This window comes from Saimiri boliviensis, chromosome 2, assembly GCF_048565385.1.
Source record: "Saimiri boliviensis isolate mSaiBol1 chromosome 2, mSaiBol1.pri, whole genome shotgun sequence".
In the NCBI taxonomy this organism is placed as follows: Eukaryota; Metazoa; Chordata; class Mammalia; order Primates; family Cebidae; genus Saimiri; species Saimiri boliviensis.
This window is the reverse complement of record NC_133450.1, coordinates 222812089-222827388: the sequence shown is the minus strand read 5'-3', so window position 1 is coordinate 222827388 and position 15300 is coordinate 222812089. Positions and strand designations below refer to the sequence as shown.

The 15300-nt window shown below is 43.5% G+C and overlaps 1 protein-coding gene across 25 annotated transcripts in view; it reads left to right on the top strand.

The window, feature by feature from the left end:
- The window catches only part of FNBP1 (formin binding protein 1), a 168817-nt gene that overhangs the window by 55695 nt on the left and 97822 nt on the right, over positions 1–15300 (top strand). For all 25 annotated transcript variants that reach the window (XM_039475166.2, XM_074395465.1, XM_074395463.1 and 22 more), the window contains exon 2: positions 5954–6069. In XM_039475166.2, coding sequence (XP_039331100.2) covers positions 5954–6069 — 116 coding nt within the window. The remainder of the gene's footprint in view (positions 1–5953; positions 6070–15300) is intronic.

Here is a 15300-nt window from a genome sequence, read left to right as displayed (position 1 = left end):
CGACCTTGAAGATACATCATTTTAATAGTATGTGTAGTAAGATGAGAAGCACTTTGGTGCAGACCAAAATACATGACCCTGAGTTGTAAACTGAAAATAGCTGCTTTTTTCATGGAACACCATTTTTAATTCAATGAATAATTGACAGACGAGCTCTTGCGTATTTGGCAAACATTTTCTCAAAAATAAATGAAGTGAGCCTGTCACTTCAGGGAAACAGCTGGCAATGTTTGTTGCCAATGATAAAATTCTAGCTTTAAAGTGCAAATTAGAATTTGGGGGAATTGTACTTCCACTGTGAATCTGACAGCTTCCAAATATTTAGACTCATCAGAAAAGATAAGATTGGTACTGAGATAAACAAATGTGATTCAAAAAATATCTTATAAGAAATGTTTCAACACTTGGAAGATCTGCACATATCAGTGAGATAATATTTTCTAAATGGTCAATGAATAATTTACAGGATCATAATCAGGTAAAAGATCCATTAAAAATGTAACGTGGACCAGTGGATCTTACTGTAGCTGAGTATGAAAACGTAATCTCTGTGGTTTCAGATTTCATGTTGCAACTAGCCTTCGAGAAGCTACGATTTGTCACGTTTTGGTGTGGTATCAAAGCTGCACTGATCTAAAAAGGGTATTGAAGCACTCCTTCATTTTCTAGCTGCATATCTGTGTGAAGTTGTGTTTTTTCACCTACTTCAACCAAAGTAAAGAATCGTAATAGATTGAATGCAGAAGACTGTGATAATCCAGCTGTCTTCTATTAAACCAGACTTGAAAGAGATGTGCAAAAATGTAACACAGTGCCATTCTTCTATTTTTTGTTTTGGAAAGTATGGTTTTTAAAAATAAAAAAACATGCTATTTCCATTAACATGTAATGGATTTATTGCCTTTTAAAATGAATAAATACTTTTAAAAATCTCCCCATTTAAATTTCTGATTGAGTAAATATTGATAGGTGTAACTCACTCACACAAAATCTCTTTGGGATTCTCAGTGTTTTGTTTGTTTGTTTGTTTGTTTGTTTGTTTTGTTTTTTGAGACAGAGTCTCACTCACTCTGTCACCCAGGCTGGAATGCGGTGGTGCAATCTCGGCTCTCTGCAACCTCTCCCTCCCTGGTTCAAGTGATTCTTGTGCCTCAGCCTCCCAAGTAGCTGGGACTACAGGCATGTGTCACTACCCTCTGGCTAATTTTTGTTTTTATTTTTGTTTTGTAGAGACGAGTTTTCACCATGTTGGCCAGGCTGGTCTTGAACTCCTGTTCTCAAGTGATCTGCCTGCCTCAGCCTCCCAAAATGCTGGGATTACAGGCATGAGCCACCATGCCTGGCTGGTTCTCAATGATTTTTAAAAGGGCAGAGGGGTCCCCAGAACGACTGTGATGTGACGTCAAGCAGGAAGGGATGCATTTTTGATGATACCATCCCCAAGTAGCAAAGGCTGTTTTTAAAGAACCATTTATAATGTTTGCTCACAAAGGAGTCCTTTTAAGATTTGGATTTTTTTCCCATTAAGCTTTCCACATTTTGGTCAAGAATGTAGGTGGGTTGATTAGTTTTTCATCTGTCCTGAATTTTCTTCTAGCTGCTGTCAAGTCAGTGCTGCAGCAATTCGTGTGATAGCAAGAGTGGGGGGCATCCTCGGGCTTTGCAGAGCATGCAAAGAACTCTGCAATAGTCACAAACAAGCCCTAGCTTATTTGTTACTGAGTCAGGTTTTTATTATTAAGATCTTCTATCTTATTTGGACTCTGTCATCTTGGTAAATGCTTTATTATAGCTTGTAGGATGGTCTTGAATACAGATAACTTTATGGAAAAACATATTGTTGGATTGAGGCCAGTAATTCTTAAGGTGGACTCAATTCAAATGTAGATGGGCTTTTTTCGTTGTTTGTAAGGGCTGTGCTATGGAAAGCTCTTGCTTTGTGTAGCGTACATCAGTTTGAATGCAAAATGACATGATGGGGGGAAAATATGTAGTCAGGTTGTTAACAAGCCAACAGTGAAACCTAAGAGCATATCCTCTTAGCAAGTTTTCAAGGTGGCACCTATGACTGCTGAAAATAAGCAAGGCCTTGGAGATGATGGGAAATCATACAGGGAGAGGGCTTTTTTTTTTTTTTTTTAGTTGGAGAGTTGGAGTTTTGCTCTTTTTTCCCAGGCTGGAGTGCAATGGTGCGATCTCAGCTCATTGCAACCTCCATCTCTCGGGCTCAAGTGATTCTCCTGCCTCAGCCTCCCAAGTAGCTGGGATTATAGGTGTGTGCCACCATGCCTGGCTAATTTTGTATTTTTAGTAGAGACAGGGTTTCACCATCTTGGCCAGGCTGGTCTCAAACCCCTGCCCTCAAGGGATCTGCCCACCTCAGCCTTCCAAAGTGCTGGAATTATGGGTGTGAGCCACTGCACCCAGCTGGGAGAGGGCTTTTAAATAGTGGGAAGGGTGTTTATGTTTTTGTTTTTTGTGTTTTGAGACAGGGTCTTGCTTTGATGCCCAGGCTGAAGTGCAGTAGCCTGATCATGGCTCACTGCAGCCTTGAACTCCTGGGCTCAAGTGATTCTCATGCCTCAGCCTCCCTAGTAGCTGGGACTACAAACATGTGCCATGATGCCCTGCTAATTGTTTATCATTAAAAATATATATATATGATTGCTGTGAAACTAGATCCACAAAGGGTTACTGATAAGCAGAGGGCTTTAAAGAAGTCTTGCTCTCAATTTGTAAGAATGATTTGTAATCATAGCTTGAACTGTGTGTATATTTGTTCTCTGAAGTAGTTTAAAGTGATCTGCAGTCTTATTTACATGATTAGCTTACTTGATGGCCCTTGACTTTATAGTTAACATAAATAATCTAGTATTTCTTAAAGTGAAATCTAGGGGTTTATGGAATATATATATATTGAGAATCAACTTTAAATATAAAAAAATTATTAGGGCCGGGCACGGTGGCTCAAGCCTGTAATCCCAGCACTTTGGGAGGCCGAGGCGGGTGGATCACGAGGTCAAGAGATCGAGACCATCCTGGTCAACATGGTGAAACCCCGTCTCTACTAAAAATACAAAAAATTAGCTGGGCATGGTGGTGTGTGCCTGTAATCCCAGCTACTCAGGAGGCTGAGGCAGGAGAATTGCTTGAACCCAGGAGGCGGAGGTTGCGGTGAGCCAAGATCGTGCCATTGCACTCCAGCCTGGGTAACAAGAGTGAAACTCCGTCTCCAAAAAAAAAAAAAAAAAATTAGATATAAAGACAAACATTTTGCACTGATTATTTTTTATTTAATTTTTTGCGATGAAGTTTCATTCTGTTGCCCATGCTGGAGTGCAGCGGTGTGATCTCAGCTCATTGCAACCTCCACCTCCCAGGTTCAAGCAATTCTCCCACCTCCCTCAGCCTCCCAAGTAGCTGGGATTACAGGTGCCAGCCACCATGCCTGGCTAATTTTGTATTTTTAGTAGAGATGGGGTTTCACCATGTTGGCCAGGCTGGTCTCGAACTCCTGGCCTCAGGTGGTCCACCCACCTGAGGTGCTGGAATTACCGACATGAGCCACCTTGCCTGGCCAAAAGTTCAATCATATCTCAGTAAAGTGGTTTAAAAGAGAAAAAGGCTGACCGGAGGCGGTGGCTCATACTTGTAATCCCAGCACTTTGGGAGGCCAAGGCAGAGGATCGCTTGAGCCCAGGAATTTGAGACCAGCCTGCATATCATAGTGAGACCTCCTCTCTACAAAAAATACAAAAATTAGCCAGGGCATGGTGGCGGGTTACTCAGGAGGATGAAGTGGGAAGATCACTTGAGCCTGGGAGGCAGTAGCAAGCTGAGATGGCACTACTGCACTCCAGCCTGGGTGAAAGAGCACAACTCCATCTCAAAACAAACAAACAAAAAACAGTCTGACGTAAGACATTGAATGTACACTTAGATTGTACAAGCATGTGATAGGAGTAAATTCTAGCTTTATATATCTATTTGTGTGTGTGTGTGTGTGTGTGTGTGTGAAACTGGAGTCTCTGTTGCCCAGGCTGGAGTGCTGTGGCGTGATCTTGGTTCTGCCCTCGGGTTCAAGTGATTCTCCTGTCTCAGCCTCCCTAGTAGCTGGGACTACAGGCACCTGCCACCACGCCTGGCTAACTTTTTTGTGTTTCCAGTAGAGATGGAGTTTCCCCATGTTGGCCAGGCTGGTCTCGAACTCCTGACCTCAGGTGATTCACCTGCTTCAGCCTCCCAAAGTGCTGGGATGATAGGCGTGAGTCACCCCGCGCCCGGCCTAGCTTTATATTTTTATATTTGAGTTGGCACTTCCCCATTTTGCATGATCCTGACTGAAATTAAGAAACTAGATTCTATCTGCGTGTTCTAGGCAAATGACTAAAACTTGAAATATTTGGGGGCCTGTCTCTGTGAATTCCCTTTGCTGGGGCTAGAACCCTCATCTATGACCGTTACCTCTCAGGAGGCAGCAAATTTTCCATGGAGAATAATTCCATTTCCACTGAAATTCTCTCTTCCCCGTGATGTGCTCATGCCCTCTCCGGCTCACGGCCACGGTCCTTTCCGGGCTCTGCTTCCTGGGCCAGGCCCTCTTCGCTAATTCTGCGCAGCACTGCCGTTGTCTTTGGCATTCTGATCCTCGGCTGTTGCTTCAGATCCACCTACTCACTCGCTGCCCTCCTTGAGTTCTGAATCGTTCTGTGTTTCCAGCTCTCTTCTGGACATGCCAGTCCCTCATTCAACATGTCAGAACGACATTTAATTTTCACCCCAAGCCGTGGCTCTTTCTTATCTGGATCTTCTGTTTAATCCCAGGAAGCAGAACCTGAAAGTCAATCTGGAATCCTCCCTCTCCATCATCCCCTTCTGCCAGCCTCCACATCCGATCAGCCACTCACACACTAGTTGATTATGTTTGTTAAATGTCCCTAAAATTCTTCCCTTCTGTGCCTGTTTTGTCTCATCTGGACTGTTGGAGCCATTTCCTGGCTTCCTCTCCAAGTCCTACTGTGCCTGCTGGAGAGTCTAAACTCCCAAGTTCAGCCTTCAATGCTTTGGGTGATCTATCCCTGGGCTAGCTAGTTTCGTCCTTCACCAGCTCATTTCCTTGTGCCCCACCCATCCCCACCTCGCCCTCAAGCAGCACAAATCCACCTGATTCTTGGATATTTCCATGTCTTTGTATTAGCTTTTGCTAGCCTACCTGTCCCCTCTCATTCTTTATTGGAGGGGGAACAGAATCATGCTCTTACACCCAGGCTGGAGTGCAGTGGTACAACAGCATGCCCCGATAATTTTTAAAAATTTTTTTGTAGAGATGGGGGTCTCACTGTGTTACCCAGGCTCCCTCTCATTCTTCCAGACTATAAACCCCCAGGCACAGTGCAAGTTTAGGCTGTATTTTTGTTCATTTTGGTTCTCCAGCTTCAGGCAGTGTTCCTGGCTCACAATGTGGGCTTGATGTATGTTTGAAAGAATAAAATCCATGTGTTTTACTTTAATCACAAGAAGAAAGCAAAAGTTTGTGACTCTACTTTTCTAGTTCCCAGGGTGCAATTCAGTCAGCTGTTTTGAATGATTATCCAGAGATAACAGTTAAGGTGCCAACCGTGTGTGGGTGTGTTTGTGTGTGTGTGTGACCTGTCAGTTTCTGGTATCTGGGAATGACATTTTTCTTTGCACTGGGACATCAATTGTATCTAAAAACTATGTTTCTAAAAGGAATAGGAAATATGAATGAATAGGTCAGAGTTTACTACTCCAGGCAGTTTTCCAACCGTATTTGGTAATGTTGATTTAAAATGGCTCAACGAAAAAGCACCCCAAGTATAATCATGAAAAATGCTAGTACTACTTTGTATGTAGCAATATATTGTTAAGAGAATTTTCATTGAAATTATGTTAATCACAGGGAAAGACTAAAACTTCTCTCTTGTTTTAACAGGATCAGTTTGACAACTTAGAAAAACACACACAGTGGGGAATTGATATTCTGGAGAAATATATCAAATTTGTGAAAGAGAGGACAGAGATTGAACTCAGCTATGCAAAGCAACTCAGGTAAGTTGATATTGAAAAACCTTATTTGTTAACTGCAAAATGATGTCAGGATAATGTATATTCTCATTTTATAGTATAAATGTATCATATTTTAAATATTTTTCCTTTTATGTAAGGTAGTATTTCAATAGAAGTGATTGTTTTTCAAACGGAAAATTAATTTTCATAGAACATTAAAAGTAAAAACTAAGTTACAGCTTTAAGGCCCAGCTTTTTTCAACAGGATATTTGCTGAGTTTCGTAGCAGCTTGTTTTTCAGTAAACTTTTTATTGAAATATATTAATAACATATGTACAGAGAAGTACACAAATCATAAGTGTGCAGCTCCATGAATTTTGACAGGGTGAACACACTCATGTAACCGGGCACCCAGGTCAAGAAACAGAAAGACCAGCCCAGGAGGCCACCCTGTCCCCTTCCAGCTCCCCACTCTCCCCACAACAATAACCACTCTCCTGACTTCTAATCACATGGATTCGTAGTGCCCACTTTGGAACTTTACGTGTTTGTAATCATTTGGTATGCATTCTTGTGTATCTGGCTTCTTTTGTTCCACATTACGTTTGTGAGATTCACCATGTGGTAGCATGTGGTGGGAGTCTGCTATTTTCATTGCCGTGGAGTATTTTGGTCTAGGAATGCACCAGAACTCATCCATTCTGCTGTTACTAGGCGATTTGGTTGTTTCCAGTTTAGGCATATAATGAGTAGCACTCCAACGAGCATTACTGTACAAAACTTTTTGTACGTACATATCTGAACACATTTCCTAGGATCTACCTAGGATTCGAATTGCAAGATCTCAGGCTACTCGTATGCTTCGCTTTCGCGGATAGGGTTAAACCATTTTCCAAGGTGCTTGTACTAATTCACACTCCCTCCAGTAATGTGTTGAGGGGGCCTATGGAACAGTATTTTAAAAGTACTTCGGATTGGGTGCAGTGGCTCACGCCTGTCATCCCAGCACTTTGGGAGGCAGAGCTAGGCAGATTGCCTGAGGTCAAGAGTTCGAGATCAGCCTGGCCAACATGGTGAAATCTCATCTCTACTCAAAATACAAAAATTAGCCAGGCGTGGTGGTGCATGCCTGTAATCAGCTGCTGCTTGGGAGGCTGAGGCATGAGAATTGCTTGAACCCAGGAGGCCAGAGGTTGCAGTGAGCTGAGATTGTGCCACTGCACGAGATCACCAACCTGGGTGACAGAGTGAGACGTCATCTCAAAAAAAAAAAATGTACTTTGGGGCTGGTTGTGGTGGCTGACACCTGCAATCCAAGTACTTTGGGAGGCCAATGAGGGAGGATTTCTTGAGCCCAGAGAGTTCAAGACCAGCCTGGGCAACATAGTGAGACCCCCATCTCTATTTTTTTTTTTAAGTACTTTGGATCTCCTTACATCTTTAATGATGAGATTATCCAAGAAATTTGTGTTTTTATAGAGTATATTTAAAAGTTCTTGGTAGAACTAAGCTTGAACTTGAAGTGGCATACAAAATCTTTTTAATGATTTCTTGTTGTGTAGTTGCAGTTGAATTGGTTTGTGAATATTGTTTTAAGGCTTGTTAAAGAGCTAGATGATTTTGATTTAGAAACATTTAGTTTTCTTTTCCTTTTTTTGAGCCAAGTCTCACTGTGTCACCCAGGCTAGAGTGCAGTGGTGTGATCTCAGCTCACTGCAATCTCCACCTCCCAGGTTCGAGTGATTCTCCTGCTTCAGCCTTCCAAGTAGCTGGGATTACAGGTGTGTGCCACCATGCCCAGCTAATTTTTGTATTTTTAGTAGAGACAGGGTTTCACCATGTTGGCCAGGCTGGTCTCGAACTCCTGACCTCAGGTGATCCACCTGCCTCAGCCACCCAAAGTGGTGGGATTACAGACATGAGCCACTGTGCCCGGCCCCCCCTTTTTTTTTTTTTTTTAAACTTCCTTAAAGCTCCCTCACCATTGAATTTTAATCCAAAGAGCATCTGTATAAGAGATGTGTGTTCATCTAGGGTTTCTGTTATTGTTTCAGCAAGCTGGGGTTACAGTTGGGAGCCACTGCGCCTGACCTCAGATTTTGTTTTCATTGAGTGAATAACATGTAAAACATTGCACAAGGAAATAATTTTTCTTTTTTTTTGAGACAGAGTTTCACTCTTGTTACCCAGGCTGGAGTGCAATGGCACGATCTCGGCTCACCGCAACCTCCGCCTCCTGGGTTCAGGCAATTCTCCTGCCTAAGCCTCCTGAGTAGCTGGGATTACAGGCATGCGCCACCATGCCCAGCTAGTTTTTTTGTATTTTTAGTAGAGACGGGGTTTCACCATGTTGACCAGGATGGTCTCGATCTCTTGACCTCGTGATCCACCCACCTCGGCCTCCCAAAGTACAGGCTTGAGCCACCGCACCCGGCCGGAAATAATTTTTCTAAGTGGAGAATCCAGATCAGTGTCTAGCGCCCTGAGTGCGTATCAGCTTGGTAAACACTTCAGGGCTTTTCAAACTGAAAGTAGGAATAGAACGTGGTCTGTTTCACGTTGATTATTTGAATATTGTACTGTTAGTCAAGCAGTGTTATCTTTCGTGTGAAAATGGGCTACGGGTGAGCTCTTGAGAGGGCTCCTGGTGTTCTTCCCATCGCAGTCTCCCTTGCTGGCCCCTCTTCTTCCCCTGCCTGTTCAGGGGAAGAACACCAGGAGGACTGAGAAGCAGGAGCCGGGGATAGTCCCAGTTACTCAAGAGGCCTGGTGGTGGGTGCCTGTAATCCCAGCTACTCGGGAGGCTGAGGTAGGAGAATCACTTGAACCCAGGAGGCAGAGGCTGCAGTGAGTCGAGATTGTGCCACTGCACTCCAGCCCAGGTAACAGAGCAAGACTCCATCTCAAAAACAAACAGACTGGGTGTGGGGGCTCATGCCTGTAATCCCAGCACTTTGGGAGGCCAAAGCAGGCAGATCACCTGAGGTCGGGAGTTGAAGACCAGCCTGACCAACATGGAGAAACTTTGTCTCTGCTAAAAATACAAAATTGGCCGGGCATAGTGGCACGTGCCTATAGTCCCAGCTACTCAGGGGGGCTGAGGCAGGAGAATCGCTTGAACCTGGGAGGTGGATGTTACGCCATTGCACTGCAGCCTGGACAACAAGAGTGAAACTTCATCTCAAAACAAACAAACAAACAAACAACAACGACAACAACAAACCCTGGCGTCATCGTCTCTGGCTCCCTTTTTTCTCTCACACTCCCCAGTCCAAGCCATCAGGAAATCCTGGCTACTCTACAGATTCATCCAGGATCTGACACTTGTTACTACCTCCACTGCTGCCACTGTGGTCCATGTCACATGGCCCATGTGGTCCATTAATCTTTTGCCTGGTTATTATGAGTCTACTAACTCGTTTCCCTTATTCTACCTGTATTCCCTATTCCCTGATTTCTACAAAGCAGCCAGATGACAGTACTCCTCTGTTCAAAATTCCAATGCATCTCCATTTCATTCTGAGTAAATCCAAAAACCTCACAGTGAATGTCCTACAAAACCCTGTATAATCTGGTTCCCACACCTTCGTGACATGTTTTAACTCGCTTCCTCCTTCTCTATGCTGTAAACATTCAGAGGCCTCCTTCCTGTTTCTTGTACTTGCCAGGCATACCCTCACCGGAAAGGCATTGCTCTGACCCTTCCATGTGGATATCACCTCTGTGTTCTTCCCCAGCTCCCTGTAGCTGACTCCCTCTCCTCCTTCCAGTACCTGCCTAGTGAGGCCTGCCTCATCCCCTAGTTCACTTAGCCTGCTTTGCTTTCCACTTTTCCTGTATTACTGGTAACGTTCTCCCATTTTATATAATTTTTTCATTTATTGATTTTGAAAATTGACAAAATATCCTTTTCTATATTATTTGTATAAAATTGTATGGATTTATGGTGTACAAGATGATGCTTTGAAATATGTAACACTGCAGAATGCCCAAATCGGGTTAATTAACATACGCATTACTGCACAAACTTATTATTTTTTTTTTGAGGTAAGAACATTCACTCTTGTTACCCAGGCTGGAGTGCAATGGCATGATCTTGGCTCACCGCAACCTCCGCCTCCTGAGTTCAAGCAATTCTCCTACCTCAGCCTCCTGAGTAGCTAGGACTATAGGCGTGCGCCACCATGCCCAGCTCATTTTTGTATTTTTAGCAGAGACGGGGTTTCACCTTGTTGACCAGGATGGTCTCGATCTCTTGACCTCGTGATCCACCCGCCTCCACCTCCCAAAGTGCTGGGATTACAGGCTTGAGCCACCACGCCCAGCCCCCAAGAACATTAAAATCTACTCTTCTAACAATTTAGCAGTTTATCTCCTTCCTTCTCTCCCCTCCCCTTCCTTCCTTTTATTCTTTTGAGACAGGGTCTCAACTCTGTGACCCAGGGTGGAGTGCAGTGGCATGATCTTGGCTCACCTCTACCTCCTGGGCTCAAGTGATCCTCCCACCTCAGCCTCCCAAGTAACTGGGACCACAGGAATGCACTGCCACACCTGGCTAATTTTTGTATTTTTTGTAGAGATGGAATCTCACCATGTTGCCCATGCTGGTCTTGAACTTCTGGGTTCAAGCAATCCTCCCGCTGAGGCCTCCCAAAGTGCTGGGATTACAGGTGTTAGCACCTGGCCCAGCAATTTTCAAGTATACAATACATTGTTATTAACTGAAGATACCATGTTGTACAATAGATCTCTTGAACTTACTTCTTCTAATAAAAAATTTTGTCTCATTTGAACAACATCTCCCCAAACCTTCCCATAGAAATCTCCTGTGTATTCTATTTTCTGCTCATTGTCTCCTGCGTCCTCTCAGCTAGAATGCAAGCCCCTTAAGGGTGGGGATCTTTGGGTTGTGTTCACTAATGTATCACAGTGTGGAACAGTGCCTATCACATAGTAGGTACTCACTAAATATTTGTAGATTGAGTAAATTGGTAGGTTACGGGCCTGAGACTTAGCCAGCTTTGCTTTATGGGGAATTATGTGTTTGCACCGGCCTGTGAGAGCTGATGAGGCTTTCATAACAATAGGCAGAGCAACAGTATGCCAGCCGAGTCTCAGCCACTGGGGATGCTTTAATGAACGAGACACAAGAAGTAGCTGAGCCTGGAGTGCTCACCTTTTCACAGCAGAAAGCAGAACTGCATGCAAATTAGCAAAGAATTCCAGCATTTAAAGATAGCATTTATGACTCCAAATATGTAAATGCAGTGATGCGATAGAGAATGAAGTGGGGGGCGGTTACTTACTTAGGCTGGTCAGGGAAAACCCATTGCTTGAGAAATGAATCACAAAAAGAAGCCAGGCATGGGAGGATGTGCGGGGAGCAAGTGAAAGGTCCCGAGATGGAAACACGTATGAGGAATAGAAAGGCCAGCGTGGCTACAGCATATTCAACAGACACTTGCTTGAAATAGTAATGTGATGTTGAAAAATCAATGTTGGCCGGGCACAGTGGCTCATACCTGTAATCCCAGAGCTTTGGGAGGCGAAGGTAGGCAGATCACTAAGTCAAGAGATCAAGACCATCCTGGCCAACATGGTGAAACCCAGTCTCTTGTAAAAATACAAAAATTAGCTTAGTGTGGTGGAACGTGCCTGTGGTCCCGGCTATTCAGGAGGCTGAGGCAGGAGAATCGCTTGAACCCAGGAGGCGGAGGTTGCAGTGAGCCAATATCGTGCCACTGGGTGACAGAGCAAGATTCCGTCTCAAAAATAAAAAAATCAGTGTGACCTTTGGGAGAGACATCTATCATTAAACATTTTTTTCCTACACTGCAGGGGGAAATGCTAACTTATTTTACACATAAACTTATATGAGACTTTGATTCCTGTAGGTCAGGTCTTAGCATGGGTCAAATCCATCCGCTTGGTTTTGTAAATAAAGATTTGTTGGAACGTTGCCATGCCCGTGCATATTGTCTGTGGCCACTTTTGCAAGGCCATCGGCAGTTGAGTAGTTGCTAAAGAGTGCAGTTACCTGCAAGTCTGAAATGTTTCCTCTCTGGTCCTTTACAGAAAAAGTTTTCCAAACCTTGGTGTAGATCACTATCTCTTCAAGGTAGTACAGTTTGAAATTCCTAATTTTTTTTCTAAGTCTGACAAACTGAATATTATTTTATTTACTTTTGAGACGGAGTCTCTGTCACCCAGGCTGGAGTGCAGTGGCATGATCTCCGGTGCCTTTCTCAGAAGCTGTGGCCCCTGACACTCCATTAGCAGAGTAGCAGGGCCTGCTCAGCCTCACCCCCACTGCTGCCTCCTGTTACCATACTGATCTTTGTCAACTTGATACTTAACAATTGGTACATCTAGGTCTTAAATTGCTTTTCTCTTAGTATGAATGGGGTGGAACATCTTTATTTTATTTTTATTTTTATTGTTTTTAAAGATGGGGTTTCACCATGATGGCCAGGCTGGTCTTGAACTCCTGACCTCAGGTGATCCACCCACCTCAGCCTCCCAAAATGCTAGGATTACAGGCGTGAGCCACCGCGCCCAGTGAACATCTTTTGATACATTTGAGCCATTTATGTTTTTAAAAAGTGAACCATTCAAGTCTTGATCTGTTTTTAATCGGACCTCACTGTATATAAAGGTTAACTAAATAGAAATTGTTTTATACAACGTATTGCATATTATATATATTATATAACTATATAAAGAAATGGATTTAAACTTAACAGTATAAACGACAGTACAGCAAAACTGAGGGATTTGCTAAACTTCAAATAGCAAACTCTTGGGTTGGGTGTGGTGGCTCTTGCCTGTAATCCAAGCACTTTGGGAGGCTGAGGTGGGCAGACCACCTAACATCGGGAGTTTCTGAGGGCAGCCTGGCCAACATGGTGAATCCTCATCTCTCTACTAAAAACACAAAAATTAGCCGGGTGTGGTGGTGCGTGCCTGTAATCCCAGCTACTCAGGAGGCTAAGGCACAAGAATCACTTGACCCTGGGGGGCAGAGATTGCAATGAGCCAAGATAATGCCACTGCATTCCAGCCTGGGTGACAGACTCTGTCTCAAAAAATAGATACTAAACTTTTGTAAAATATGTCAAACATTCTGAAAAGCTTGTAGGATGTTATTATTGTGTGTGTGTGTGTGTTTAATTCCGTGTTTAAATTTCACACAGGCTCAGTTGACTCACTGCTATGAAGGATAAGCAAAGCCGGGCAAATAATATTTACATGTTTGGCTTCTTCCAGTTGAGTTATATGACTTGGTTCTAAAACCCGAAGCCCCCTGTTGGTTTGGCTTCGTTCTATATTTGAATGTAGACCCTTCTCAGCCCTTCTCTCTACTACAGTCTCTCTCCTTGACTCTTGGCATTAAGGAAGGATATTTTTCCCCAGTAAGATCTTAGGACGTGTTCCCTGAGTTCTTTCTTGCTTGAGAATGCTACTATACAACACTTGGACTTCGTTGTTCTCTGGTCACAGTTTTTCTCTCAATGCAGCTGCATCGTCTTTTGATGAAAAAGTCTGGGGCCAGCCAGATGGTTTTCTCTGTATGTAACATGGCTGTTCCTGAGCAAATATTGAGTTCAGCTTAGCAGTCTGATAACTTCACTAAGCAGTGCCTTGGAATTGATCATCATTTCTCAGTTTTTCTTTGACTCTTTCCTGTGTAAATTCTATGCTTCGTTTATTTCAGGGGAACTTGGTTGGATTATGTCTGTTTTTTTTATTCTACTTACTGGGTCATATGCTTCAGAGATATGACTTACATTTCATCTTCTTATTCTTTAGTTTTTTTTCCTGATTATTTTAGTTGTTTTGACATGATGGTTGTGTCAAACCTCTCCTCTATTAAATTTGATACCCTCCCTCATTTATTGATGGGTTCTGTAGTGGTATGTTTTAGTCCTTAGTTCATTTCCTCAGCTTTGCGTCTTCCTTCTCATCCCATTTTATTTTATCCCATAGTGTTAGGATTTTTTTCTTTTTTTTTTTTTTTTTTGTCAGAGTCTTGCTCTGTGGCCCAGGCTGGAGTGCAGTGGCATGATCTTGGCTCCCTGCAACCACCACCTCTCAGGTTCAAGGAATTCTCCTGCCTCAGCCTCCTAAATAGCTGGAATTACAGACATGTGCCACCATACCAGGCTAATTTTTATATTTTTAGTAGAGATGGGGTTTCACCATGTTGGTCAGGCTAGTCTAGAACTTCTGACCTCAGGTGATCTGCCTGCCTCGGCCTCCCAAAGTGCTGGGATCATAGGTGTGAACTATAGCACCTGGCCACAGGAGTCTTGATTTATTGCCTTTGTGTTTTTACTAGGTTTGTCTATGGTAAAAATAATCTGGAGGAGTGTGATTTTTGCTTATTTTTCTTATGTTTTCTTGCAGACTGTTTTTTTTTTCTTTTCCTTCTGTATTACCTGTCATATCTTTCACCTTGCTTGTATTTATTGGTTTAATTTTTTTTTTTTTTTTTTTTAGACAAAGTCTCACTCACTCTGTTGCCCAGGCTGGAGTGCAGTGGCGTCATTTCAGCTCACTGTAACCACTGCCTCCCAGGTTCAAGCGATTCTCCTGCCTTAGCCTCCCAAGTAGCTGGGATTACAGGTGCACACCACCATGCCTGGCTGATTTTTTTTTTTTTCTTTTGAGATGGAGCTTTGCTCTTGTTACTTGGGGTGGAGTACAATGGTACAGTCTGGGTTCACTGCAACCACCGCCTCCTGGTTTCAAGCAATTCTCCTGCCTCAGCCTCCCAAGTAGCTGGATTATAGGCATGCGCTGCCACACCTGGGCAATTTTGTATTTTTAGTAGAGCTGGGTTTTCACTGTATCGGTCAGGCTAGTCTCAAACTCCTGACTTCAGGTGATCCACGTGCCTTGGCCTCCCAAAGTGCTAGGATTACAGTCATGAGCCGCCACACCTGGCCTGCACCTGGCTAATTTTTGTATTTTTAGTACAGACAGGGTCTTGCCATGTTGACCAGGCTTGTCTCAAACTCATGACCTCAGGTGATCCGCCCACCTCAGCCTCCCAAAGTGCTGGGATTACAGGTGTGAGCCAACTTGCCTAGCCACCTTGTTTATATTTAATAGGGGCAATTTAGCGAAGTGGTTGAGTTCAGACTCAAGAGTCCCAATGCCTGAGATGTAATCCTGGTTTTTCCACTTAACAGCACTATGAATTGGGCCAAATTACTCTCCTTGTTTCTTTTTCATCTGTAAAATGTGAATCATCATCATCATCATCCTCA